Source organism: Nematostella vectensis, chromosome 7 (assembly GCF_932526225.1).
Source record: "Nematostella vectensis chromosome 7, jaNemVect1.1, whole genome shotgun sequence".
In the NCBI taxonomy this organism is placed as follows: domain Eukaryota; kingdom Metazoa; phylum Cnidaria; class Anthozoa; order Actiniaria; family Edwardsiidae; genus Nematostella; species Nematostella vectensis.
The window spans coordinates 16,707,481-16,730,000 of record NC_064040.1 but is presented as its reverse complement, the minus strand read 5'-3'; the positions used below and the strand labels follow the sequence as shown (position 1 = coordinate 16,730,000).

Sequence of the window (22,520 nt, the reverse complement as noted above, 5' to 3'; positions counted from 1 at the left end):
GGGGCATTTTTTTTTCCGAGTGGAGGAAGGGGGGAGTTATCTGATAACTGACCACCCCCGAAAGAACAAAAGGGGATTTTTATGCCATTGCAGTATTATCGGATTTGGCTACAAAAAATTGACATACCAGGGATACCTTATTCTTCTTAGTTTCTCTCTCCAAAGGCCTCAAGTGACCAAAGATCACAATCACCGTCTTGCTCTCCCAATTCGAATCTATATATTGTAAGTTTACAAAGCCCCGGCAGATGCGGCTACCTTAAAAGCGAGCTTGAGCTTACAGGTATTCCAAATAAGGAACAATGATGGGTGAATGCTTTGACAATTATCATTGATGAAAACAGCTGTTTTCTTTGCCTTTCAAACACGCGGCCTTCTCCCATGGACCTTCGTTACTCAATCCCGGACGATTTTACTGTTTAATTAATGGGAATGACGACTTAGACCAAAATCCCTAACGTCCAATTCCCCCCAACCCCCTCTGACATCGGTACCATACGCGTACCCCAAAAAATTGGGGTACGCGTATGATGGGAAGATGTTGGGAAGGTGAAAAGCCTTATGACGCTCAAGTGAAACGCGCTGTAAAACCTACATAAACTAAAACATGTACTATCATAGTATTTAATAGTAATGCCCCCTCATTCACCGTCACAAGTCTTTGAGATTTTAATCATTTTACATCATCCTTTCTTTATCAAGTCCGTCCTGAATTCTGTGAAAAATCTGAGCGTCCCTGGTACGGACTAGTATAAGGCCAGACGGTTAACCTGACGTGTCAAGCAAATGGTGCCCCGGTACCAGATGTTCAGCGGTATAACAATGGGACTTTCATTACAAGTGGCGAGGCGATGACTGTTAATTGGAGTAGCCCTTCTGGGAACTATTCCTGCACAGCTTCTAATAACTTTGGTGTCGTGCGTAGAAGCATCTTCATCGAAAAACGGGCTGAGTCGCACAGACAGACTTACAGACAGACTTACAGACAGACCGGAAGGTAAGCGGACAAGCGGGCGGGTAGGCGGTCAGGCGGACGAATAGACGGACAAACGCAAACAAAACAGACGGACGGGTGGACAGGCACGAAGAACTATACAGGGTAACGGACATAGAGGCCCTGTAAAAAAACAACAACAACATAACAAATGCATAACAGAAGCTTTGGTATTTGTCAGAGTTTTGGTTTTTAAATTTGCTTTTACTCGAATACAGGTGGTCTTGAGAGGTCGGACATCTTGTGTTGCCGAGGCAAGAGAAGTCAGCTGAGAGCTCTTAGGGGATTTTAAAAGCCTGTACTGCTAAACCAATCCAACAGCCGCTGGACACTTTGCTGGCGGGCTAGTTCACATGGTTGGTCGGGCTCAACACTCTTTAACAGGTATCGTAATAAAGGTCCGACTGTGACAATAGCACGAGCGGGCGATTACGTGTAGAATAGAATAGATGCCTTTTTTAATGAGGGATTCACTTGATATCACAATGATAATGTACGCATGGCCTTTAACAGAAACAAAATAAATAAAAGCTATTTACAAATACTGTTTACAGCAAAATTGTGTTTGTTATGTACAAAACATCCAATAACACGTAGAATACTACCTTGCGTATTCTAAAATACCTGTAAATGCCATGTAATCTTAATGCTGACTCTTTCTGATACGCTGTAGTATTTTTTTCTATCTTCTTTCAGGGAATTACAGATCTTCAACTCGATCCTTCTTGTTCAGTTTGTACAACATCATAGGCTCTTACCCCCTCAAGCTGCCAGTGTACGACCACAGCAAAAGCATCTATGATGGTGGTAAACCTCCCGCACTTGGCTCAGGGCGTGACCTGTTTGTAAGCCAAACATCCACAACAACTCCAGGATCATACAAGGCTCCCCCTGGTTGCAGAGTAGAGTTAAGATGCAATTTCTTTGCCGGAGAAAGTAGGTTTACTACTGACAAGGTCTTCTATGAAAGTCATTAAAGTCTTGGGGTTGCAACTGTTCGTATCAAACAGAACAAGTCTGCTACCTTAATCGGAGCTACGACGGTTTGATTGACATCCATTGTCACGTGATCGCTTTGTACGTCATGCAGTTTTTTAAAGTAACCGTAGTTATGGTAATGGTAATATAGTAGTGGCCGACAGTGGTTATTCTCCAAAGTAAAATAACATATCGATAACAAGAGCTAGTGAAATTTATCATTTTAATCTGTTTTATTAGTACACAGTGATATTGACTTGTTAACACTTTTATTCTACATAAAATTGGTGGAATTTCCCGTAATATTCCTTATGATAGTAATATGTGCAGACAAAATTGTACTCAATTTGCTATAGCTAATTCAATGGATTTGGTTTAAAACCTCCCACTTTTTAGGGCGAAGAGGGTTAATAACGATAATAAGAATCTGAAGTGCGGGTGCGTGCCCAGGATTGGCGGAGGGGTGTGGGGGTGGGGGGATGCGTAGTCATAGGTATCATGGAAAAAAAGCATAGTACTTGAAGATTCCTTAAAAAAGTACCCACTTTTTGCCGCCAAGAGGAGAGGGGTGCGCGTGCACCCTGTCCCCCCCCCCCATCCCCCCCCCCCCATCCCCTGTATACGCGCCTGACCTGTACAAAAACCTAAAGATGTAAATTGTACAAATCTGGGACGGGAAATGAACAACAGCTGTCCGTCATTTAAGGGAAATAAATAAATGACTGAAGAGCGCATATAGGGGCAGAAGAAATCGTCAAATACGACAGGATGGCAACATAAGAAGTATTTTGCTATCTTATAAATTATCTTTGCAAAAACTAATTACTGCAAAAACTTGGTACTTTAAGAGTGCCCAAAATTCATTTTTAGGAGGTGGCGAGCTGGTATATGCTTCATAATGCCAGGATTTTTTTTTGAGATGCTGATTTATTTAATCGTGATTATTTTCTGAGGGACATTGAAATGTTCTGTCTCCGACTTGCTCTCCCCATCCCCTCCCGACATATTACCCGAGCAGATTACCCAAATCACCTGGCAGAAAGCGGAATCATTTGATCACTGAAGACCACTGAAGTGATCAACTACCACCAGGTCAGACAGAAAGAAATACTGGAATCCCTCCCGATACTCCAAGTTCGCGGTCACGTGACTGGTGGAGAATAAAATACACATAGCCTCGGTCGGGCTGTAGCTGAACGACCGGCATGCTGTTCGGCCTAAGCATTGTGTCAAGCAGTCCAGAGTGTCGGCCTCCAGCATTGTATAGATCACGTGATCTTGAGGGAGAACCGAGGGTTGCTGATGCTTCATGAATATCTGATCACCCTGAGGTTGCACAGGGTCTAAAGCAAAAAAAGGCATGTTTTGAAGAGCAGATATACTAAGACTTTGATTAAGAAACTAACTGTTAGTTAGCGGATTAAGCTCTAGTAATGTAGTAGTTTGCAGGGCCGTAGCTGCACTGAGGCAAGAGAGGGGGGGGGGGGGGGGTGTAACAGCTGCCCAGAGCAGGAATTTTACACACAAAAAAGTGGCTTTCCCCGAAGCAACGACGAACAAAACTTTCAAGCCACGGCCTTGGTTTGGATTCGAAAGTGCCAAATCACATCCTCGATAAAGTTGTCGTGAAAAAGTATTTTTTATGGTATAAGTCGATATTTGGCTCTTTATTATTAACTAAATATGTTGATAAGTAGGATTTTTATGTAAACGTTCCAACTTACTAGTTACGTGGAGGTAGAATGATTTAGTGTCTTGGCCAAGATGGTTTGACGCGACGCATTTCCAACTTCCTTTAGCGGTCAGCGGTACTTTGTCAAACACAAGCGCAGTGTCTTTCGTCCGATTCTGGACTAGAGTGTTGTTGTGTAACCAAGCGATGTAGATGACCGCGTCACCGGTGGCCTCGCACTGCAACCTGATTGATTTACCTTTCTCGACTTCAACATCAGGAAGACTCGGCAATATAATCGGAGTGCCAAAATATCCTGAAAAAAAAATTCAAAGATCACTGCAAGCAAATGAAGGCGCATGGATTCCATGATTGATAAAATCTTTTTGCCATCTTTTATAGGGTACGGGGAAATCATTTGGTGTGTTACTCTTGACGATTTTTTAACGATTCGATACATACATTGCTTGACACTTCTAACAGCCAAAATAATATATTTTACTTCTGCTGTCAAATACCTACCACCATCCGCTTTTCTCTTGCAAATATGCCCTGCTAACGGTATAGCGCAAGAATAGACTTCCAGCTTTCCCTCCATCAACACTACACAGTTCCTATCAGAGCTCTCAATAGGTTCACCATCTCGCCAGAAGCCTTGAAGCTCTGCAATGCGTCCATCCTCCCAGCGATACTCTCCTTCAGTTTTGTTATCATCCGCTCCAATAAAATACCTAACGTTTAACAAAAAGACACACTCAGCGAATCTTCCATAATTATTAAATACGGACCCAGCATGACTCAACAGATGACTTGGAATAGTCTAGATGATTCTAGTATCATTTGAAACACTATGTTATCACATGAAATATCCGTACTACTTTTAGAAGTTCTATTTTTTAATAATTCTTAACAGAACGTTCGGAAGCATGGCGTAAGGGGCCGTGCGTTTTTAATTCTAGACTGACCAGCTTACAGGGCCGTGAAGCCTACAAGGAAATGACCAAAAGGGGATTTTTGCCCCACACCCATCCCCTTCAGTAATTCGAGGTCTGGCTCATGCATTACACGATCGCTAAACAGGCGCGTACCCAGGATTGGCTCAGAGGGGGGGGGGGGGGGGGGGTGCGGTGATGTTTAGTGCGCACCCTGCGCACCGCCCTGTGTACGAGCCTGTTAAAGTTACAACACAGTTGAGTTCAAAATCATTGCCTTAGAATTGACTCGTTGTCATTCCATACCTGGTGTCGATCCTCAGATTGCCACTAAGCGCTTTTAGCTCCTGTGCGTCTGTTATATCTGTCAGGTTCGCACCTTTCTCATAGCATTTCACTCGAGCTCCATCTTTGTCGAGCAATGCTCCTTTGTTCACGCTAAAGAAATAGCAGTTTTCTGTAAATGGAAGCCATCCTGGAGGACAAACAGTCTCTGTAAAAAAGATCAAACCAAGGACAATAACACCAATAAGGCCATATAAAAAATATATTGCCGTTTTTGGTCGCCGCCCAGAATTTCTGCTTCATGCAAGTTCTTTATTATTTTGTTATTTTATGTCTTTCTCTGTAAAACCTCCAGAATCAAATCGAGTTTTGAATTTTGCTTTCTTCGATAACAAGGAATGGCTAAAGATAGACATCCAATCGCACCATCCTTTGAAAGATGAGCTCAGGAAACCATTTTACTGTCTTGTGAAGCTAGTATTTGGTTTCTATTTCACAAAGTATACAAATCGACAAGCAACGACGACGAAGAAGTTGACGAGAAGCTCTATGTAAATATATAAACTCAAGTGTTATTGTTTCTACGCTGTTTGACAATATAATTTGGACACAATAACAAGAATCAGCATTTCTTTCTGAATTCCATTATCGGGCCTTGATTGGTACACAAGAATACCTCGGGAGGATGTTCGGAAGTCTTTGGAAGTCGTTTTATGGGAATGGCACCTTCACTGAGATTCAAACCGGAATTTCAGGAATTTTCGGACCAATGAAAATCACCAAAAGTCTCTAATCATGAACGCAAAGACTGGTGCTACGTATATTACAGAGCTGGGAAACCGGATATCGCTTAGCCAACGCTTGTTTACTTACTTTTTCTGTGTCCAATGACTCCAGCTCTGGCGCAAAAAATATCATTGTGCGCATAGACAGTGAGGAAGACAAGTCGTACGGCGGAAGCGACAATAGGCCTGTCAAGCTCTGATGTGACCACCTGATCCAAGCCGTTTGAATTTCCAGTAAATGTCTGAATTGAGAAATACAGATAAAACGCACATTGATATATATATATATACGCTATACTTAAAAAAAATCTATATCTGAAAATATGCCTAATTAAATAAACGAGTCAGTCTGTAACAGGTTCTTAAATATCACTGGTTGTTGCTAACCTAACATTTTAAAGTAGCGCATCCCATATCACAGGAGCTACAAAGTCGATCGATTTCATCATCTAGGACGCCACAGTGCCATCTTGACCATGGGTGACTCTGTCGGAACTAATGATTGTGGAAATGAAACGATTGTGGGTCCGTAGTTGTAGGGGCGGACAAACCCTGTTGTCGCAAACGGGCATTAAGACGGGCGTTAGCGAGGGCTAGTTCTGCGTCTGTTACTGGGGTTCCTGGTGGATCTTGATTAAGGAGTTCATCTTCGAGCTCTTGGACTCCCTTTTCTGCAACTGGGTTTTTCTTAACTTTTTTTCCTGCGACCAACGTCTAAACACACGTTGAAGTGTTTCAGGCTGTTGCGTTGAAGCCAGGAGCAGGATATGTTGTGTCGGTCTCCCTTTGTAGACCAGGTTATCTGGGAACCTGGGCAGACGTATTCAAAACGTCTTGTGTGCTCCTTGTTAATGATTATTTCAAGAAATAAAGCTCCTAAGCGACGAGAGGTTGGGACAACTTTCGTAAGTACTCCTTCGCTATTTTTTCTCCACGAAAAACAATACTGAAACAAACAAAAAATGACAACTTCCGAATCCAACATGGCTGCTAACCGAACCATTGAATCAATGCTTCCCTATGACGAGTCAACCGAGACTTTTACATGTTACATCGAGAGAGGAGCTATTCTTTATCGCCAACGACGTTGAAGATGAAAAGAAAAAGAAAAAGAAAAAGGCATCTCTATTGAGTTTTATTGGCCGAAAGACCTATACACTACTTCGTAGCTTAACATCCCCACAAAAACTGAAAGAAAAGACTTACGACGAAATAAACAAACTCCTAGAAGACCATCTATCCCCAGTACCACTGGAGATCGCTGAACGCTTCAAATTCTACCAACGTTGCCAAAGGATCTAACAAAAACATCAACACCTTCATAGCCGAATTAAGAAAATTAACTAGACGTTGTAACTTTGGTGCCTTTTTGACCCACGCCATCCGAGACCGTTTCATTTGCGGCTTAGCAAAGAAGCTATACAGAAAAAAAGGCTACCAAAGACGCAACTTCCTTCCATGATAACATCGCTGGAGAGACTCGGGAACACGGCACAACAGAATCCACACGGATGGTTGCTCTAGGTCAAGTCATCGCGAAGCGTGTCGTGTTTCATCTTGAATGAGGCACGACGAGGTACAGGATGTCGAGCATTCTCTAAGTACAATGATCAGTTGTTTTTGCCGCTTGATGACTTCTGCGGCAAGCGAGTTGTCAACTACGTCAGGGGAGACGCACAGGTATAGCATGTGTCGGTGACCTGACTGACTACGTCATTTAAACCAAGTGCGTAGAAATGGCGTTGTACAACAGTGAGAAGCTGATGGCTCGAAGGGTGATCAAGCTTGATGTGTAGAGCTGTGAGTATGCCTTCTAGTACGTCACGGGGGCGATGATAGCTTCTGACGTGGAAGCGGAAGGCTGCTGCCGTTTAGCGATTAGTAAGCGTGAAATCGATGCAACATTGAGATACCGTTTGACGTCCTTGAGATTGGTTACCTTTCGTGTGGGCCGTGTACCTTGCTTGAGGTAGGCGTAAACTCTCCTCAAGTCTGGGAAGTAATTCTGTATTTGACACCATGCTGAACGAATAGTGAAAAGACTTCCTGGATAGACGTGGATCGCACCACTGAGTCTTCCGCTTCACAGAAAACTCGCCCTTGCAAAGTTTTTCTATTGCCTGGACACATGGTTTACTGTCTGTTAGCACGGTCGCGTGGTGGTTGGAGTCTATTATATACGTACTATAGTGTTTAACGGCTTCAGAGATACACAGTGCTTCCACCTCGCAAGGTAGGATTTCCGAATTTCCGCTGTCTGTCTTGGGAGGTCGGGGATGAGAGACGTTGTCACCATGCACGTAAAATACCAGGGAATTCACAACAAAAAGGCAACTTCAATAACGCGGGATGTGAAGGACAACCGAACGTGACAAGATGGATGGCTCGAGGTAGCGGGAGCCGCCAGTACACGCGGGCGCATGCGTTACATAAGTGATAACTTGCCAGGGGTCTGAAATACCCACTGGCGCAGTCTACTTATATCCAAAGCCAGCATCAAAGTCTTACCTGCATTTATGGATACAAAATTGCGTATACGTCTGAAATTATGAATATTATGAAAGCAGCTGAGTGGCATGTGTAGGTGATGTGGTGTTCGAATTTGAAATTACAAGTTAGACTACAGTTGGCACAGTAGTCTCGTTACTAGAAGACTGTTAGTCCCTACTTCATCCAGTAAGCATAAACTCAGTCTTCGTCTTGTCCTCGTTGAGCTTCACCTTGTCAGCAACCATCTACGCCCTAACAACCCTGATACATCGCTCCATGGATCATCTAGCCTCTCTCTCCGACCGAGTTCTCAAGTTTGAACGAGAAATACAAGTGGGTGTCATCAGCGTATGTGCGTGGGGCAGATGGGAATTTGCTACAGCTCGCATGCGCATACAGAGAAAAATAGAGGACCTAGTCAGGATTAGTAAGGTACACCAAATGGTAAATAACATCTGTCAGACTCTTTCCTGTCAACAATAACACGCTGTGCTAGATAGGTCAGGTTTGATGAGAACCATTTGAGCATCGCCAGTAACGCCATAATTTGAGTCGTTTTAGAAGCCGTTGACATCTGTGTCGTCGTCATCAGAGTCAAATAGCGCGCTGAGGGCGGGGCCACATGCTGGCTATTATTTCCATCTAGCAGGGAAATGGCCAGTAAACAGAGACGCGTTCTGCTGCCGTTTGACCATCGTCAAACCAATCAGCGTCTCTGATTGGTGCCTGACGCGTCTCTGATTGGTGCCTGACGGTCGAGTGCTTTTGAGAGGGTGTAATTCCTTCAAATAGACTTCAAGCTCATCCGCATCATCATTTGCTCATCATTGATCATCTCTTGTAGACAGGGAGGTTCGCTGTATATCATCCTTTATCTGTTCCAAATCAATAGATTTGATTGGTAGAACTAGATGAAATGGTACCACAGATATAGAATGATCAACGGCTGGTGCACTGGTAACCAAACTCTCGGACATGCGCGTTTAAGTGAGATCAACGTGTCCGTTTTAATGCGTCACCTGGTCTAAAGATTCCATGAATATACCAACAAGAACAGGCCCTTGAGATTATAATAAAACAATAAGTTTTTTTAATACTTCATGATCTCGCTGGTATTTGGGAGGGATTCGCCTGAAGCCGAGGCTACTGCTGGATTTGTGCCTCCTTAGTGTCTTGGTTCAGGGGGCATAGCTGGTTTCGAAAATACACTACTAGCGGGTGCTCTTGAATTTGTTTTTGTGCGAACAGAATAACTGTCCAACATACACCTTTTCCTGTTCATTGTGGCAAAATTCGTTTGCGCATATTTTTGGTAAAAAACACAACGATTTGTATATAACCAGGTTATCATTTGCTTAATGCGAATGTGGGAAATTTTGCATATATATTCTTTTGTATTCATTTGCACATTTTGGCATTTGGGTATTAGGCATTTAAGATAATAGCATTCATCGCAATTCGCGAATCTTGAAATCATCAAGGCAAAATGGGATTCGGTTTTGTGATTCTAGAGACAGTAGCGCTAATGCACTTTTATTAGTATCTATACTACATGAAGTGAAACACAGCGTGGATCGCCAACTGTTATTGCGGTCGAAAAAGCATACATATGATAAAGTGTGAAATGGGTATAGCTTACTCTTGGCACTGATTTTCCTTTGTCTTTATATGTGATCATTTGGCCATTCTGATAATACATCACTTGAAAGGTCTTGACATAGCGGGGCAGGAAATAACCACGCGGTTGCACGGCAACGGCTGTTATCAGCATGACGTGGCTCATGTTAAACTCCAACCACGGTTGGCGATCCAGGCTTAACGTATTGCACCAGGATAACAAATCCCTCTGAAAAAATAGACGGCCTTCCCAAGGTGGTGTTCTTTCTGTGTAAGACGAGGCTGTTATCTGGCTATCAGGGAGTTCTCCACTGGCAATCCCCAGGTCTGTTGGTGAATCTAGGTAACATAATTGAGTGAGTTACGCGGAATAAGTGTAATGCATTTAGGCCAGGGGGGTTCGTGGGGTTCGGAAGAACCCCTCCACTCGACTAAGCAGTTCGCTTTAATTAACGGAAATTAAGTTCCACCCGCGAGCTAGGACGATCTTATTAAGAGAAATTGTCCGCAATATGGATAAACGAGCCCCTCCCCCCCGATTAAAATCCTGGGGCTGACATTTGAAAAAATATTTACCAGGCCCCTCTGGTAGTTATCGAGGCTTTATTTTATTTAAAACCGGCGGGAGAAAATCAGAAAAAGCAGAAGTAACACGTTTTAGTCGTCTCTAACCGATCATATCAAGGCCCTCCGCTTTTTAAATGAATTTGACCAATTTAATTGCCAATTATTAGCAGAGCGCCATCGTGCATTTTCCGTTTTGTAGTGATTTGCATAAAGTCCCCTCCCAAATAAGCGCTCTCTCCCCCAAATAATTTCCAATAAAAGAACCACTTGAATGGGGTAAATCTTCATTTTATTTAGCTCGCAATGACATCTGGTTTCCAGAGTAAAACCATCGAGGTTCTTGGTAAGACTGGTACACACATTTTAATGTAAGGAATTTTAAAAAGCCTTCGAGTAAACATGGATAGTTAATATATGTCGCAAGGAATAATGTACTTCACTCAAATCTGAAATCAAACCATGAAACGCAGTTGCTGTATTACCATTATTCACTCGCCTTAAGCAAAGTGTTGTCAAGTATAACTTACATTTCCCGTAGGTGTACATTTCCACTCGCATTGTCGCGAACGTTTCCCAAGACTTTGGAAGGAAGCGTACAGTCCTCGTGTAGATAGCTGGCGATAGGTGGTGCGTTATTACAGTTTCGTAGTCAAAATTCCCAGAAAAGATCTAAAAACGAAGGATTTAAAAGTTGGCTGGAAGTTCAGGCCCGTAGCCAGAGGGTTTTGGAAGAAACCACCACTCGTCTGGAAAGTTCCGCTCTAATTAAGGGGGAAAATGGACCGAAAATGGTAAACGAACCACACAAAATCCTGGCTACGGACCTGAAGTTACAAAAGCGCAGAATCTAATCGCCATGTCGCCGCTCGTCTGACTATGGATGACCTCGGAACATCGAGTAAAAGAAGTTTTAAGAAAATCCTGAAAATTTCTCGACGTAAGCTAAGAATAGACCAACTACTTGACTTACGTCGGAACCGGGAATCAAGTAGGGAGATTAGTGGTGGGGGAGGGGTGTGGTGGGGGGCACAGGCGAAAGCGCACAACACTAGGACATCAAAATATAAAAGAGTTGCAAGGCGGCTGCAAAAAAAAAAAAAAAAAAATCCGGCCTGGCAAAGCCTCCTTTTGTCTTTAAATATCTGATAATGCCTATTCATGGACATGACAGCCTAAATTTCTTACCTTATTGATAATAACACTCTCTGGTTATTACTTACCTTGGCCACACCACTTTCTCTGTATTCGATCATTGTGCTGTTCATGTGTTCATAATCAAGTTGGTATGACTTAACCCAGTGAGGTTTTTCCATCCTTCCTTGTGTCGCGATAGCCGTGACAAAGACAGGCCCCAGATTTATAACTATTTTCAGCCAAGGCTTCTGGTCACTGGTGGCAGCTATCCAGCCATAATGTTCTGCATATTGGTTACCTCCACCGTGGAGAAGACGGGCTTCGTGTGCAGGATACTGGGAGCTGTACTTTGAAGATGCACTCACTGAACTATCGGGTATGTCGTGGCTGTACATACCAAGAGGAGTCAAGGGGTCTGGGAGAACGAGAATGTTAGTGAAAATTGGACTGTGCATGAGCCCTTATTTTGTAAAAACCAAATTCAGTTAAACAAAAATAGAGGAAAACTACGCACTTATTCCAAGAAAAAATATTTTAGTTAACGTCAAACGTCGTCAATCTGTGACTTTCGGCACTGAAACTAGCAAAAGAAACAGGCTGCTATAAAATATTACCTTAGGCATATAGGCCACCCTACTTATTGGCAATTAATGGAATAAAACAATAAAAGCTATTGTTTTTGTTATTTTTATTTTTATTGTTAAAATTATCATTATCATTGTCATTGTCATTGCATTGTCATTGTCATTGTCGTTATTTATCATCATCATCATCATCATCATCATCATCATCATCATCATCATCATCATCATCATCATCATCATCATCATCATCATCATCATCATCAGCCGGCCCTTTGCAAGTCTTTGCATGTCACAGCGCCGGATCTTAAGCAGCCATACATGCAACGGGTCAGGTCTTTGAAGAAGAAGGATCGGATGGAGTGCTATTAATTGATGCGACCAACGCCTTCGATCTGATGAATAAAGCAGTGGCTATGAATAATATCAGAATCACCTGTAAGGTAATCGCCCCGTATATCACCAACACGTATAGAAGCCTTTCTAGACTTTTCATCAGTGGCGGAGGCGAGATCCTTTCTCAAGAGGGTACTACCCAAGGTGATCCGTTAGCGATGCCTTGGTATGCAATCAACACGGTTCACATGATCCGTATATCACCAACACGTACAGAAGCCCTTCTAGATTGTTCATTAGTTGTGGAGGCGAGATCCTTTCTCAAGAGGGTACTACCCAAGGTGACCCGTTAGCGATGCCTTGGTATGCAATCAACACGGTTCACATGATCCGTATATCACCAACACGTACAGAAGCCCTTCTAGATTGTTCATTAGTGGCGGAGGCGAGATCCTTTCTCAAGAGGGTACTACCCAAGGTGATCCGTTAGCGATGCCTTGGTATGCAATCAACACGGTTTACATGATCCGTATATCACCAACACGTACAGAAGCCCTTCTAGATTGTTCATTAGTGGTGGAGGCGAGATCCTTTCTCAAAAGGGTACTACCCAAGGTGACCCGTTAGCGATGCCTTGGTATGCGGTCAACACGGTTCACATGATCCAAAGCCTCAGGGAATCAACTCCACAAGTGAAGCAAGTTTGGCCGTCGGATGACTCCTCGGGCGGAGGGAGTGTAACAGCTATCTTTTCGGGTTCTCTCACCAGATGTAACCGCTATTATTTTTGGTTCCCTAACCACATGTAACGTAACGACTATGACCCCCTTAGCTGGGGGAGGTACCGGTTTTTACTTGTTCGCTGTAACAAACTTGAAGACTTTACAAGATCTTTACGAGATGATTACAAGATGTGATTCTCTTTCTATGTGTTTCTCATATGTTTGTTCTTCATTCTGTGTGTTCTTCAAGTCTGTTTGTGTAAGTGTCGTCTTCAAGTGAGTGAGGGCTTCGGTACGCACCCCTTTTTATATGCTCCTAATACGGCATGTCCTTTTGGATAACCGACACTGACATTCCGAAGGGCTTTTAGCTCTGTTTGGATAAGGATTTAACCAATGTGTGGACGAGGGGCGACCTTTCTACGTGGGTGTACCACCCACGGTTACCCTTGGGCTACCGTGACTTACGTAATGTTTACAATGTTGCTACTGACTACGGATGTCATACACTAACTTGTTACAATGCTAGTGCGCATGACATGACGTGTGTACACACGTGATTATAATGATTGTCAACATTCCAATCATTTTTTGCACTCAAAATCTTAAACCGTACCAAAACCTAATTTCACCGACGGCTAGGTCGGAATCCTACTTATGGTAAACCTTGTGTTAACTCAGACCCAACTTTCCTTCCTTCGTTAAGAAGTACAAAATGTGAATTGGCGGCCAAATTCCGATTATCAAATACCACTTGAAAAGGGACGCGGTACGCCTATAAGTTTCCCTAGCAAAAAATCAATCTGCTTAAAATAGGAACTTCTTGGCTAAGCAATTTCTATGCGAGCGTTGTAGATTTCCTTGTCAAACGCGACAGGTTTACTAAACAAAATGCTTTTAGTTGTCCCGTTAGCTTCCGACAAGTTGGCAGCCAATAAGTATATAATTTCTAGATGCTAAATATCACTTCACTACATGTGTGACTTATTCCTGCGTGACAGGAGTATAGAATCACTCTATGGTACATGAGGTTATGTCAAGAGGGCAGCAAGTACGTATCGTAAACGGATCAAAAAGCTGGTTCATTGTTAAGAGCAGTGAACTTGCAGAAAAAGCAGAGAAGGTGTTTGGGAATGAAGTGAATATATCGGTCGAGGGAAGACACCATAAAGATTTTAAAGATCAGTTCTGTCAAGAGAAAGTGAACAAGTGGCTCAGGGAGATGGAGGTTCTCACGGAGATCAGTAGGAGCCAACCACATGCCGCCTTCGTCGCTTTTACTAAAGCATTCAAGACTAAATTTACCTATTACTTGCGCACCATTGAATCGTTTGAGGCGTATGTGGATCCCATCGAGGAAATCATTCACGATTCTTTCCTTCCCTCGCTCTTCGGACGGGCAGAGCCAATCCCTGAAAAACTAAAGGAGCTTTTTAATTTAAAACCTTCACCGGGCGGGATCGGGATTCCTGATCTTAAGCAGGAAGGCACCGAGCAGCACAAAGCCTCCCTTGAGATAACAGCACTTCATGTTGATAAGATCGCTACACAAAGTACATGCCTGCACAAGAGGAATTGGAGGAGTTGAAGCGGGAAGTGACTACCAAAAGGAGAGCTGCTACAAATTGCAGAATGAGGAAATTGATAAATCTTTATCACCTGACCTACTACAAGCAGTTCAGCAGACAAAAGACAAGGGAGCCAGCTCATGGCTGAACGATATCCCAATCAGTAAAGTGTGCAAAAACGTAGAAACCGAACCGTCTTTGCAGCCACTTGATAATGAGGTTTTTAACCTCCAGTCCACTACCACAAGTATCGAGAAGCGAGACTTGATATGGAGGCAGCAGGGTTCTGGACATCAGGAGTAACAGCATTCTTTGACGTACGTGTAACGCATGTTAACTCCCGTTCCCACCAGAGCAAATTCAATGCAACAATCTTCAGAGAGCAAGAAAACGAAAAGAAGATGAAGTATAACCAGAGAGTGATGAATGTTGAAATGGGAACTTTCACACCCCAATTTTTTTATTTTAATTGTACATTTACTTTTCTGAATTTTGAATAATGTTATGGTTTCCCTGTGGTTATGTAAATGTATGTCACGTGTTCAGACTCATTAATAGACACGTTCTTGTTGGTCCGCCATCTTGTTGGTTTACTATGGATTGAGGTGTCAATACATGACAAATAAAGTTTATTATTATTATTATTATTATTTTAATTTCTCTCCGACTCTTATAGCTTTTTTCTTTTATAATAAAAATAGGAAAGCATTTTGTGTTGTTAACGAAGGGTAACAGGTGGTTTTGCCCACGTTATTGTATTGCCCGCTTCTATAAGAGTCGCTTCGCCCACGCATCAAGGTGTTTCGTCCGCGGATAAAAATACGAGTTCCTCTCGGGCTCTCTCATCAGAAAACATTTTGTTCGAACGTATATCGCGCTGCTTTGAACAAATCAAAACTAATGGAATACTCTATCGATCGCAACGATCTTTATGGCAAAAAACGTTCAGATATGTGGGATATTTTTTCGCTATAAAATATAGCTCTGATGAGTAGAAATATGTCGGATTCTGCCTGATTCTGTTTGATGCGCTTGTTTATGAGCGAGCGTAAACTAACATATTTCAATCGCCGCGGACATATAAACATGTCGTTGTACTTCCAAGACACTAGAACATCAATAATGAACTCGCTCCTTCGGCGTGCGTAAGGCTATAACTATCCCAGTGCTCTCCCGATTGCCACGATCTTTATGTCAAATTAAAGCCCACATATAGGGGAATCTTTTTCGAGGGGGCTGTTTGATGCGCTTGTTTATCTGCGAGCGTAAACCGGCATATTTCATCCGCCGCTGGCATATAAACATGTCGTTGTTCTTCCAAGACACTAGAACATCAATAATGAACTCGCTCCTTCGGCGTGCGTAAGGCTATAACTATCCCAGTGCTCTCCCGATTGCCACGATCTTTGTTTTGATTTTTTCTAAAGCAGCGCGATATACGTTAGAACAAATTGTTTTCATATAAGAGAGCCCGAGTGTAACTCGTATTTTTATCCGTGGGCGAAACCCCCGCAATTCTTAACGAAGTTACAATGAAGCAGTTAATCTTTTTTTCTTGTCGGGAGTCCCTCCGTTTATTTCGAAAAAAAGAATAGTACTAACCTGCGTCACAGCCCTTTAATTCCAGCCTTAGGCACGCGTGACCAAACCACGTGACAGGGTAGATCCTGAGTCTTCGCACGGCAATCTTCGTTTTCAGGTGAAGCTTTTTTATTGATTCACGATCACTGTTCCCTTTGAACTGAAAGATAAAATTGATTAATAAAACCACAATGTAACAAGAAGTGGTAAAATTCTATTCTAAATACTGTTTTAGCAGTAAAGATTCAATCATCGAAGTTTTAAAGATAGTTTAATTCAACGCGATCAACCGTAAGTGCTAAAACATTTGTTTCGTATACAAATCAATTTTCATTGTCCTTGTTGCTGTTTATATTCGATTTTCGAATTTGGGATCTAATATTCTTCACTCTATATGCTACATATCAAAAGTCATGCCTTCAGTCATTGGCTTCTGCTGTTGTGGTGGTCCTGTCTTGTGTAGAAGAAATATCTTATTTATTTATACCAGGGGCTCAGTGTGATCTCTATAAACGGGAGTATAGCATTTGTAAACACGAAAATGCCAAACATGAGCCGCTTGAAGAGACCTTCGTGTGTCACAAATGTGGTGAAAACACATTTTATGAAATAATTGAGATAGTACAGGCGCTATGATTGGTGGGATTGGTCACTTTCATTACATAATGAAGGTCATGCGATGACGCAGCATAAAATCGTGTAAGGGGGATCCGTGCATCATCAATTAACAACCCTGTGAATTCCCACGAACTTTTACCTTCTAACGCTAAAAAAAAATATTCTTCGGGAGAAAAACGTGTCTCAGGTAAATAGAAAATTGCAAAATAAGTCCAAATAGATGAACCACCAAACGATGAAGTAAATATTGCTTGGAATTCATAGATCCGAATATCCAATCAGAAAGAAGCAAATAAAAGTCAGCGAAGTGCCAAGTACCCACATGTCCCACAAAAGTTCCACAAATTGTACAACATGTCGGATGAGGTCTGTGAATCCCGCCCGGGTTTATCTAAAATAAAGACGTTCATAGGGGTTTTCCTGCGACTTGGAAAATAAAACACGGTCACCTAATATGGTGCATACTTGATTTGTTGTCCAAGCTTGGAAAAAATCTTGTAGAGAAGCATAGAAATAGATAACTACAAGTCAGGCGTAAACAGGCAAACGGCAATACAAACGACAGTCTCATTCTTATATGTAATTGAAGTAACCTAGGATAATATCAAACACAAGTTAAATGGTAGGACTTACACTGTTATTGTACTTATATGGTTTGTTTTCTTTTTTTTTTTTTTTTCGTTTGTTCGCAGGAATGTTACGTCTTTCACTGCAATTTGAGTCCCAACTCTACACTTAAAGTGGCCGGTCAAACAAAACAGGATTGCACTTTCTACGCTGACCGAAAAATGCGTATTTGCTTGTCCAGATTCGCAAAAAATATCTCAAACCAATCTTTTTTGCCGTCGATTTCCGACTTTTTGTGGGACAATTGTGGGACCACATGGCTGTTATTGCATAAATATTTTTCCTGATCGGCTATCCGTGCGCGTGATTGACATGTCGGATCTATGAATTTAAAGCCAGTTTTTCAGTTTTTCAAGCTGTTTTCTGCGCGCGCGCTGACGTGCACTGGAATGACGCCATTAATGTCTCCGGTTGGCGCCTCTTCTAATGGGTCGGCTTAACGATGAAAATATATCTTGCAAGTCTATTCCTGCACAGTGTAATAACAGTACTTTCTTCTGCGATTCTTTCGTGATATCTTTTGCCTCTAAATAGTATTGAAAAGCCGCTTTCCAACGTTTCTATCTTAGTCCGATCCTGGTCGGTGAAGGTCGGAATGCTGCCAAGCTCGAGTTACATCTCTCTCGGATTCTCCCTCTGCTTTTTCCTCAGATATATATATTTGTAACCTTTCTCCGGGTTTTTCTTAAAGAATCCCCTAACTCGTCACCAATTATAGCATTTGTAAACACAACTGTTTATTATGCGTCTCGACCATCTGCTTTACAACGAACGAACATCCTATAATATACTCCTAACACAGGTAGCCCGGTCACAACACAGATAGCCCTGACACCTACAGCGAGATTTAGTACCATCGTGTTACCACGAGAAAGCGGCTGAACCGAAGAAAACCATCAGTACATGACTGGCACCAAAACCTTGTCAGCAAATACTGATTGGTTAGTTTGTTTAAAAAAAAAATTGAATTTAAAATCATACCTGAAATATGACTTTGCAATTAGAAAGACTTTCCAAAAGGAAAAAAAAAAACGATTTCCAACTCAAGTTATTGATAAAGCGATGTTCCAAGCATGAACTCTTTACGAGAATTGAGACCCCTATTCTTGTTCAAATTGTAGCTCTAAATATATCTGTATACCAGAAAACTCTCAGAAGACTTGTTTCAGATATTGATTCGAAAAGTTTTGATTATGGCCATCTCTCATCTCTAGCAATAATCTAGCCCTTAGTCGCATTTATAATCAATTTTCATTATGATGTCATAAAAAGAGCTAAACAGGTTACAATAGACCTTCTAGCAATAAGCCAGGTAACATGATTAACGTGTTATCAGAAGATTATCAGCTTGAAATTGAATCTTGATAAGGCAATCTTAAAGTAGCCGAATTCTGACAAGAGTTCAACGGCAACCAAACGAGGCCGGTTTTCTTATTTTTATTTTGAATTTGTACTTTTCAAACGATTAGATTAGATTATGAAATTATTAAATGGAATCTGTTCATAACTTCAATGTCAGAGCCTAAATAATTAAAATAAAAGTTACTTTTTAGAGGGTACAGGGCTCTCTGAAACTTACAATTCGAGTGGTGCTGTTTTCAGTGTAGTTGAGCCAGTGATCAGCAGTTATCCCATAAGCCAAATAAAGTGACGTCACGAAGTAGTCCTTCCGGGCATCTCCTTGAATGAGGACAGATGAGAGCATTTTTACTTCTTCGAGGTCTATCTGTATGAACTGGCCAGCGGTATCATTAGCGGCACACCACGCATGCTTATTGTGAAGCCTTGCGTGTTGTGGACCGTGTGAGGCCTGGGGCGGGAGCGTGGATGACGCAGTTAGGTTGTTGTCGTGGATATCCCCGGATGTCAAACCTAGCGAATCGAAGCAATCTGGAAATATCGAAAAAAACGATTTTGAAATTATGAGATATAATATAGAAAAAAGTGCAAAAATGATCCTGTTATTTCACCTTCAAATTCTCCTTGAATACGATCCACGAACACCTGGAATAAGATGAAACAGAAAAACAATAAGAATCAAAGGCTCTTTGGAGCCAACTCATTCATGCATGTGCACTAACATGTTCCACGATCAAAAACTTCTGCCACGATACAACTACATGGTATCCAGAAATGTTGAGGGGAGGGGCACCTTATTACCTTACACAGCTCTTTATCAAACGTTTTATTTTTATGTATAAGTTTCTATTCTTTTACTTTCTTTTCGGCTTTTACCTTTTTAGGGGGGAGGGGGGGGGGCAGTGCCCCTGCTACGGCTATATGACGCGGCCAGTCGCGTAATAAATAATCAATTAAACCATGTATTATTCTTTTTACATATTAGAATCTGCTTTGAGTTCAATATTTGGCACAGTACATCAAAATGTAATATCTCCCTTCGTTGAATTGGATCTTGAAGCGATTTCGTTTTCAGCAAGTTTCAGAAATTTGAGCGGTACCCTGAAGTCACAGGTTCTCTTGATGAGATCGATATGAAAAGCCCGGCAAAAACTGTGTTACGTAAACTCGCGCCTTACTCTAAAACACACACCTTTATTTAGCACAACCAAAGGCCAAAATAATCCCAAAACTAAATGGTTCTCTTACGAAATACACAGTGGTTTTCAGGGTAAGTCTGTTTTCGAAAACATTTTTGCGGAGAAGTGATCTCGCGAAGAAACCCAAGTTTCAATCCAGCTTGAGATGATTTTGCCCAATGACTTGGTAGAGATTGAGACTATGGTAAGATATGCAACAATGGAATCGCGAATCTGGCCTTCAACTGCACAAATAACATGGATCTGAGAGTTGGGATCTCAAATTCAAAGATTGCGACCATGACACAGTTTTAAATTATGCAGAAGAGATCGACTATGGCGCAAAGGTTCTTGTGTTATTGCGCAACTTTGGCCATATCGCGAGCAGAAAAAAAACCGGTGCATTTTATGACTGGGCTAACACAGGAATTCCAGTAAATATATATGCCCGAGTTCTTTGGCCGGTTAGAGAATGCCTGCAGTAATATTTTTTTGCGTGAGAAAAATTGGCTCATAGAACTAGAAATTCAGTGATAGAGTTTCCCGAGCGCATTTTTTAAGTCTGTCTTTTGCCGCATTTCTTGCCAAAGAAATAAAAATCTAAAGCTTGCATGATTTCTAACGGTTTTACAGAGAAAGACTGAATAGAAACTACAAACACAATACATGCGGCGAACAGAAACGACAATAATATTTTTTTTATATGGCTCAAAGTTTACGGATTGTCCGTAAGGCTCATCAGGTATTTAACTCCAATATGCCTCTAACCATTTGTTCAAGGATCAGTTGCCCATGTTAAGACGTTGGAAAAATGGGTAGGCTTAAAGTTATGAAATTTGGTTCTCGAAACGATGTCCTAAACGCCAGCTTTGACAGCTTTGTTTTCATAGTCAATCATAGTCGATGTTTGAACTCGTACAAATTGCTATAAAAAGTTCTTGTTATTTAAAAAATGTTTAGCTGGCCTTAGGAACATCCTAGAAGATCTTCAAAATTCTTTAGACGGAAGATCTCAACACGTTTTAGTGACAAGCACTGTGATTCTACTCATAAGCGCACTTTGCAGCTTAGCCTCCGCTATCCTGCGAAACAGGCTTTCGAAAAGAGCCACAGTAAAGCTCCCGGAAAAGTAGTTCGGACGTGGGGCTCGGCCAAAAATTGGGGAGATTCGGCTCCGAAATCTGCTCGCTATCGCTCGGCTTCTCCGTTTTTCACGCAACTAAGCTCGGATTTTCCAGCTGGGCTAACTAAGGCTTGGCTTTATTCCGTCTTTCACGCGAACGTAAAGTCCCTTCACTAGTGGGACTTCAATGTAAGCAATTTAAAATTTCCTTATGTCTCAATATTGAAGACAAGACTGGCTAGTGCAATCTATTTGTTTTTCTTTTTATTTTAGAATTATTTAAGATAGTTTCTAAGAACTTATAGTTTAAAGAACTTTTAGAATTTGTGGAATAAACGAAATTTTCACGCTAATTTAATGTTCATACTTTCAAGTATACCTTTTAAAAAAGGTATTTGTAAACACTTTCGAAATCCTTATTGGTGTTATACTCGACGTCCTTGACATTTTCTGTTTTAAAAACCTTTTCATATATAACGTCTTTCAGGACTTAAGAAAACCAAAGCTATAACGCGCTCTATTACTCCCAAACACCTACAAAAGTTTATTTTTTTATCTTTAAAAGGCGTTTTCAGCATGGGTTGTTTTCAGAAGATATTCATCTAATTTCCATTTAGGACATTTTTAAGCATTTTCAGCATCTATTAGTATAAATGAGGTTACTGCTCTACTTACCAGGATTAAGACAAGCTTCGCAACCTGCCTTGTTGCCCATTTTTCTTCTTTCATGCTTAAACTTGTTCTTAAACTTCCATATGGTTTATTTTGTCCTTAAAACCGTATTGCAGCTTCCGTACCCAACAATTGCCTTTTCAATACCAAGGTCTGAATATATTCTGAATAAATTCCATACTGTGCATTCATTATGAAGCCTCCCGACCATTCGTATGTCAGTGGGGGGAGTCAAGGAATGCCAAGCCCCCCCCCATCAGGGTGCTAAATCAACAAATCTACTTCTTTTAGATATTGGTTTCTTCATTTGGCATGGTGTCCGCCTGAAAATCATCCTGGTTGGGGCGTAGCACCGGTTTATACAGGAGGCGCATTCAGCATGGAATCGGCTAAACCATGCAAAACCTGGTAGAAGTTTAACACTTGAATTCGTAACCTGTACCGTTTCTTATTCAGTGCCGCTGTTTCCTTACCTCCCGTGCACCTTCCCTTAGTTTCTGATGATAGTAAGGAGACGCTGCGCAGGAGACGAGCTCTCCTAAAAACTAATCAAATCTCGATACAGTCTTGGGGTTTTCGGTCAGGGTTCAAAATTACATACCGCAATACAATATGGGTGTGGTAGGTATTAAAAAGAGAAAATAAATATCCATATCTTGACCGATATTGCGTAATGAAAATTTATGTAGAAACCAAGGCTT

At 41.6% G+C, this 22,520-nt stretch overlaps 1 protein-coding gene and 1 long non-coding RNA gene across 3 annotated transcripts; one reads left to right on the top strand and one right to left on the bottom strand.

Moving 5' to 3' along the window:
- The first annotated feature begins 12 nt into the window (after positions 1-12).
- LOC116620172 lies at positions 13-2,704 on the top strand. Of its 2 annotated transcripts, XR_004297051.2 has the most exons (4): positions 13-225; positions 703-997; positions 1,213-1,378; positions 1,691-2,704. It is a non-coding gene; the product is annotated as an uncharacterized LOC116620172 (long non-coding RNA). The 2 variants fall into 2 exon arrangements; XR_004297050.2 differs by having other exon boundaries at positions 15-997.
- On the bottom strand, positions 2,179-22,201 carry LOC5516006. The gene is made up of 12 exons (XM_032385828.2): positions 21,823-22,201; positions 19,458-19,491; positions 19,067-19,377; positions 16,264-16,402; positions 11,541-11,869; positions 10,848-10,989; positions 9,776-10,092; positions 5,735-5,888; positions 4,883-5,069; positions 4,167-4,375; positions 3,697-3,960; positions 2,179-3,315 (listed from the first exon to the last, which is right to left on the bottom strand). Exons 1-12 carry the CDS (start codon positions 21,874-21,876, stop codon positions 3,029-3,031), a joined length of 2,427 nt encoding a protein of 808 aa, XP_032241719.1. The 5' UTR covers positions 21,877-22,201; the 3' UTR covers positions 2,179-3,028.
- Between the last annotated feature and the right edge of the window lie 319 nt (positions 22,202-22,520).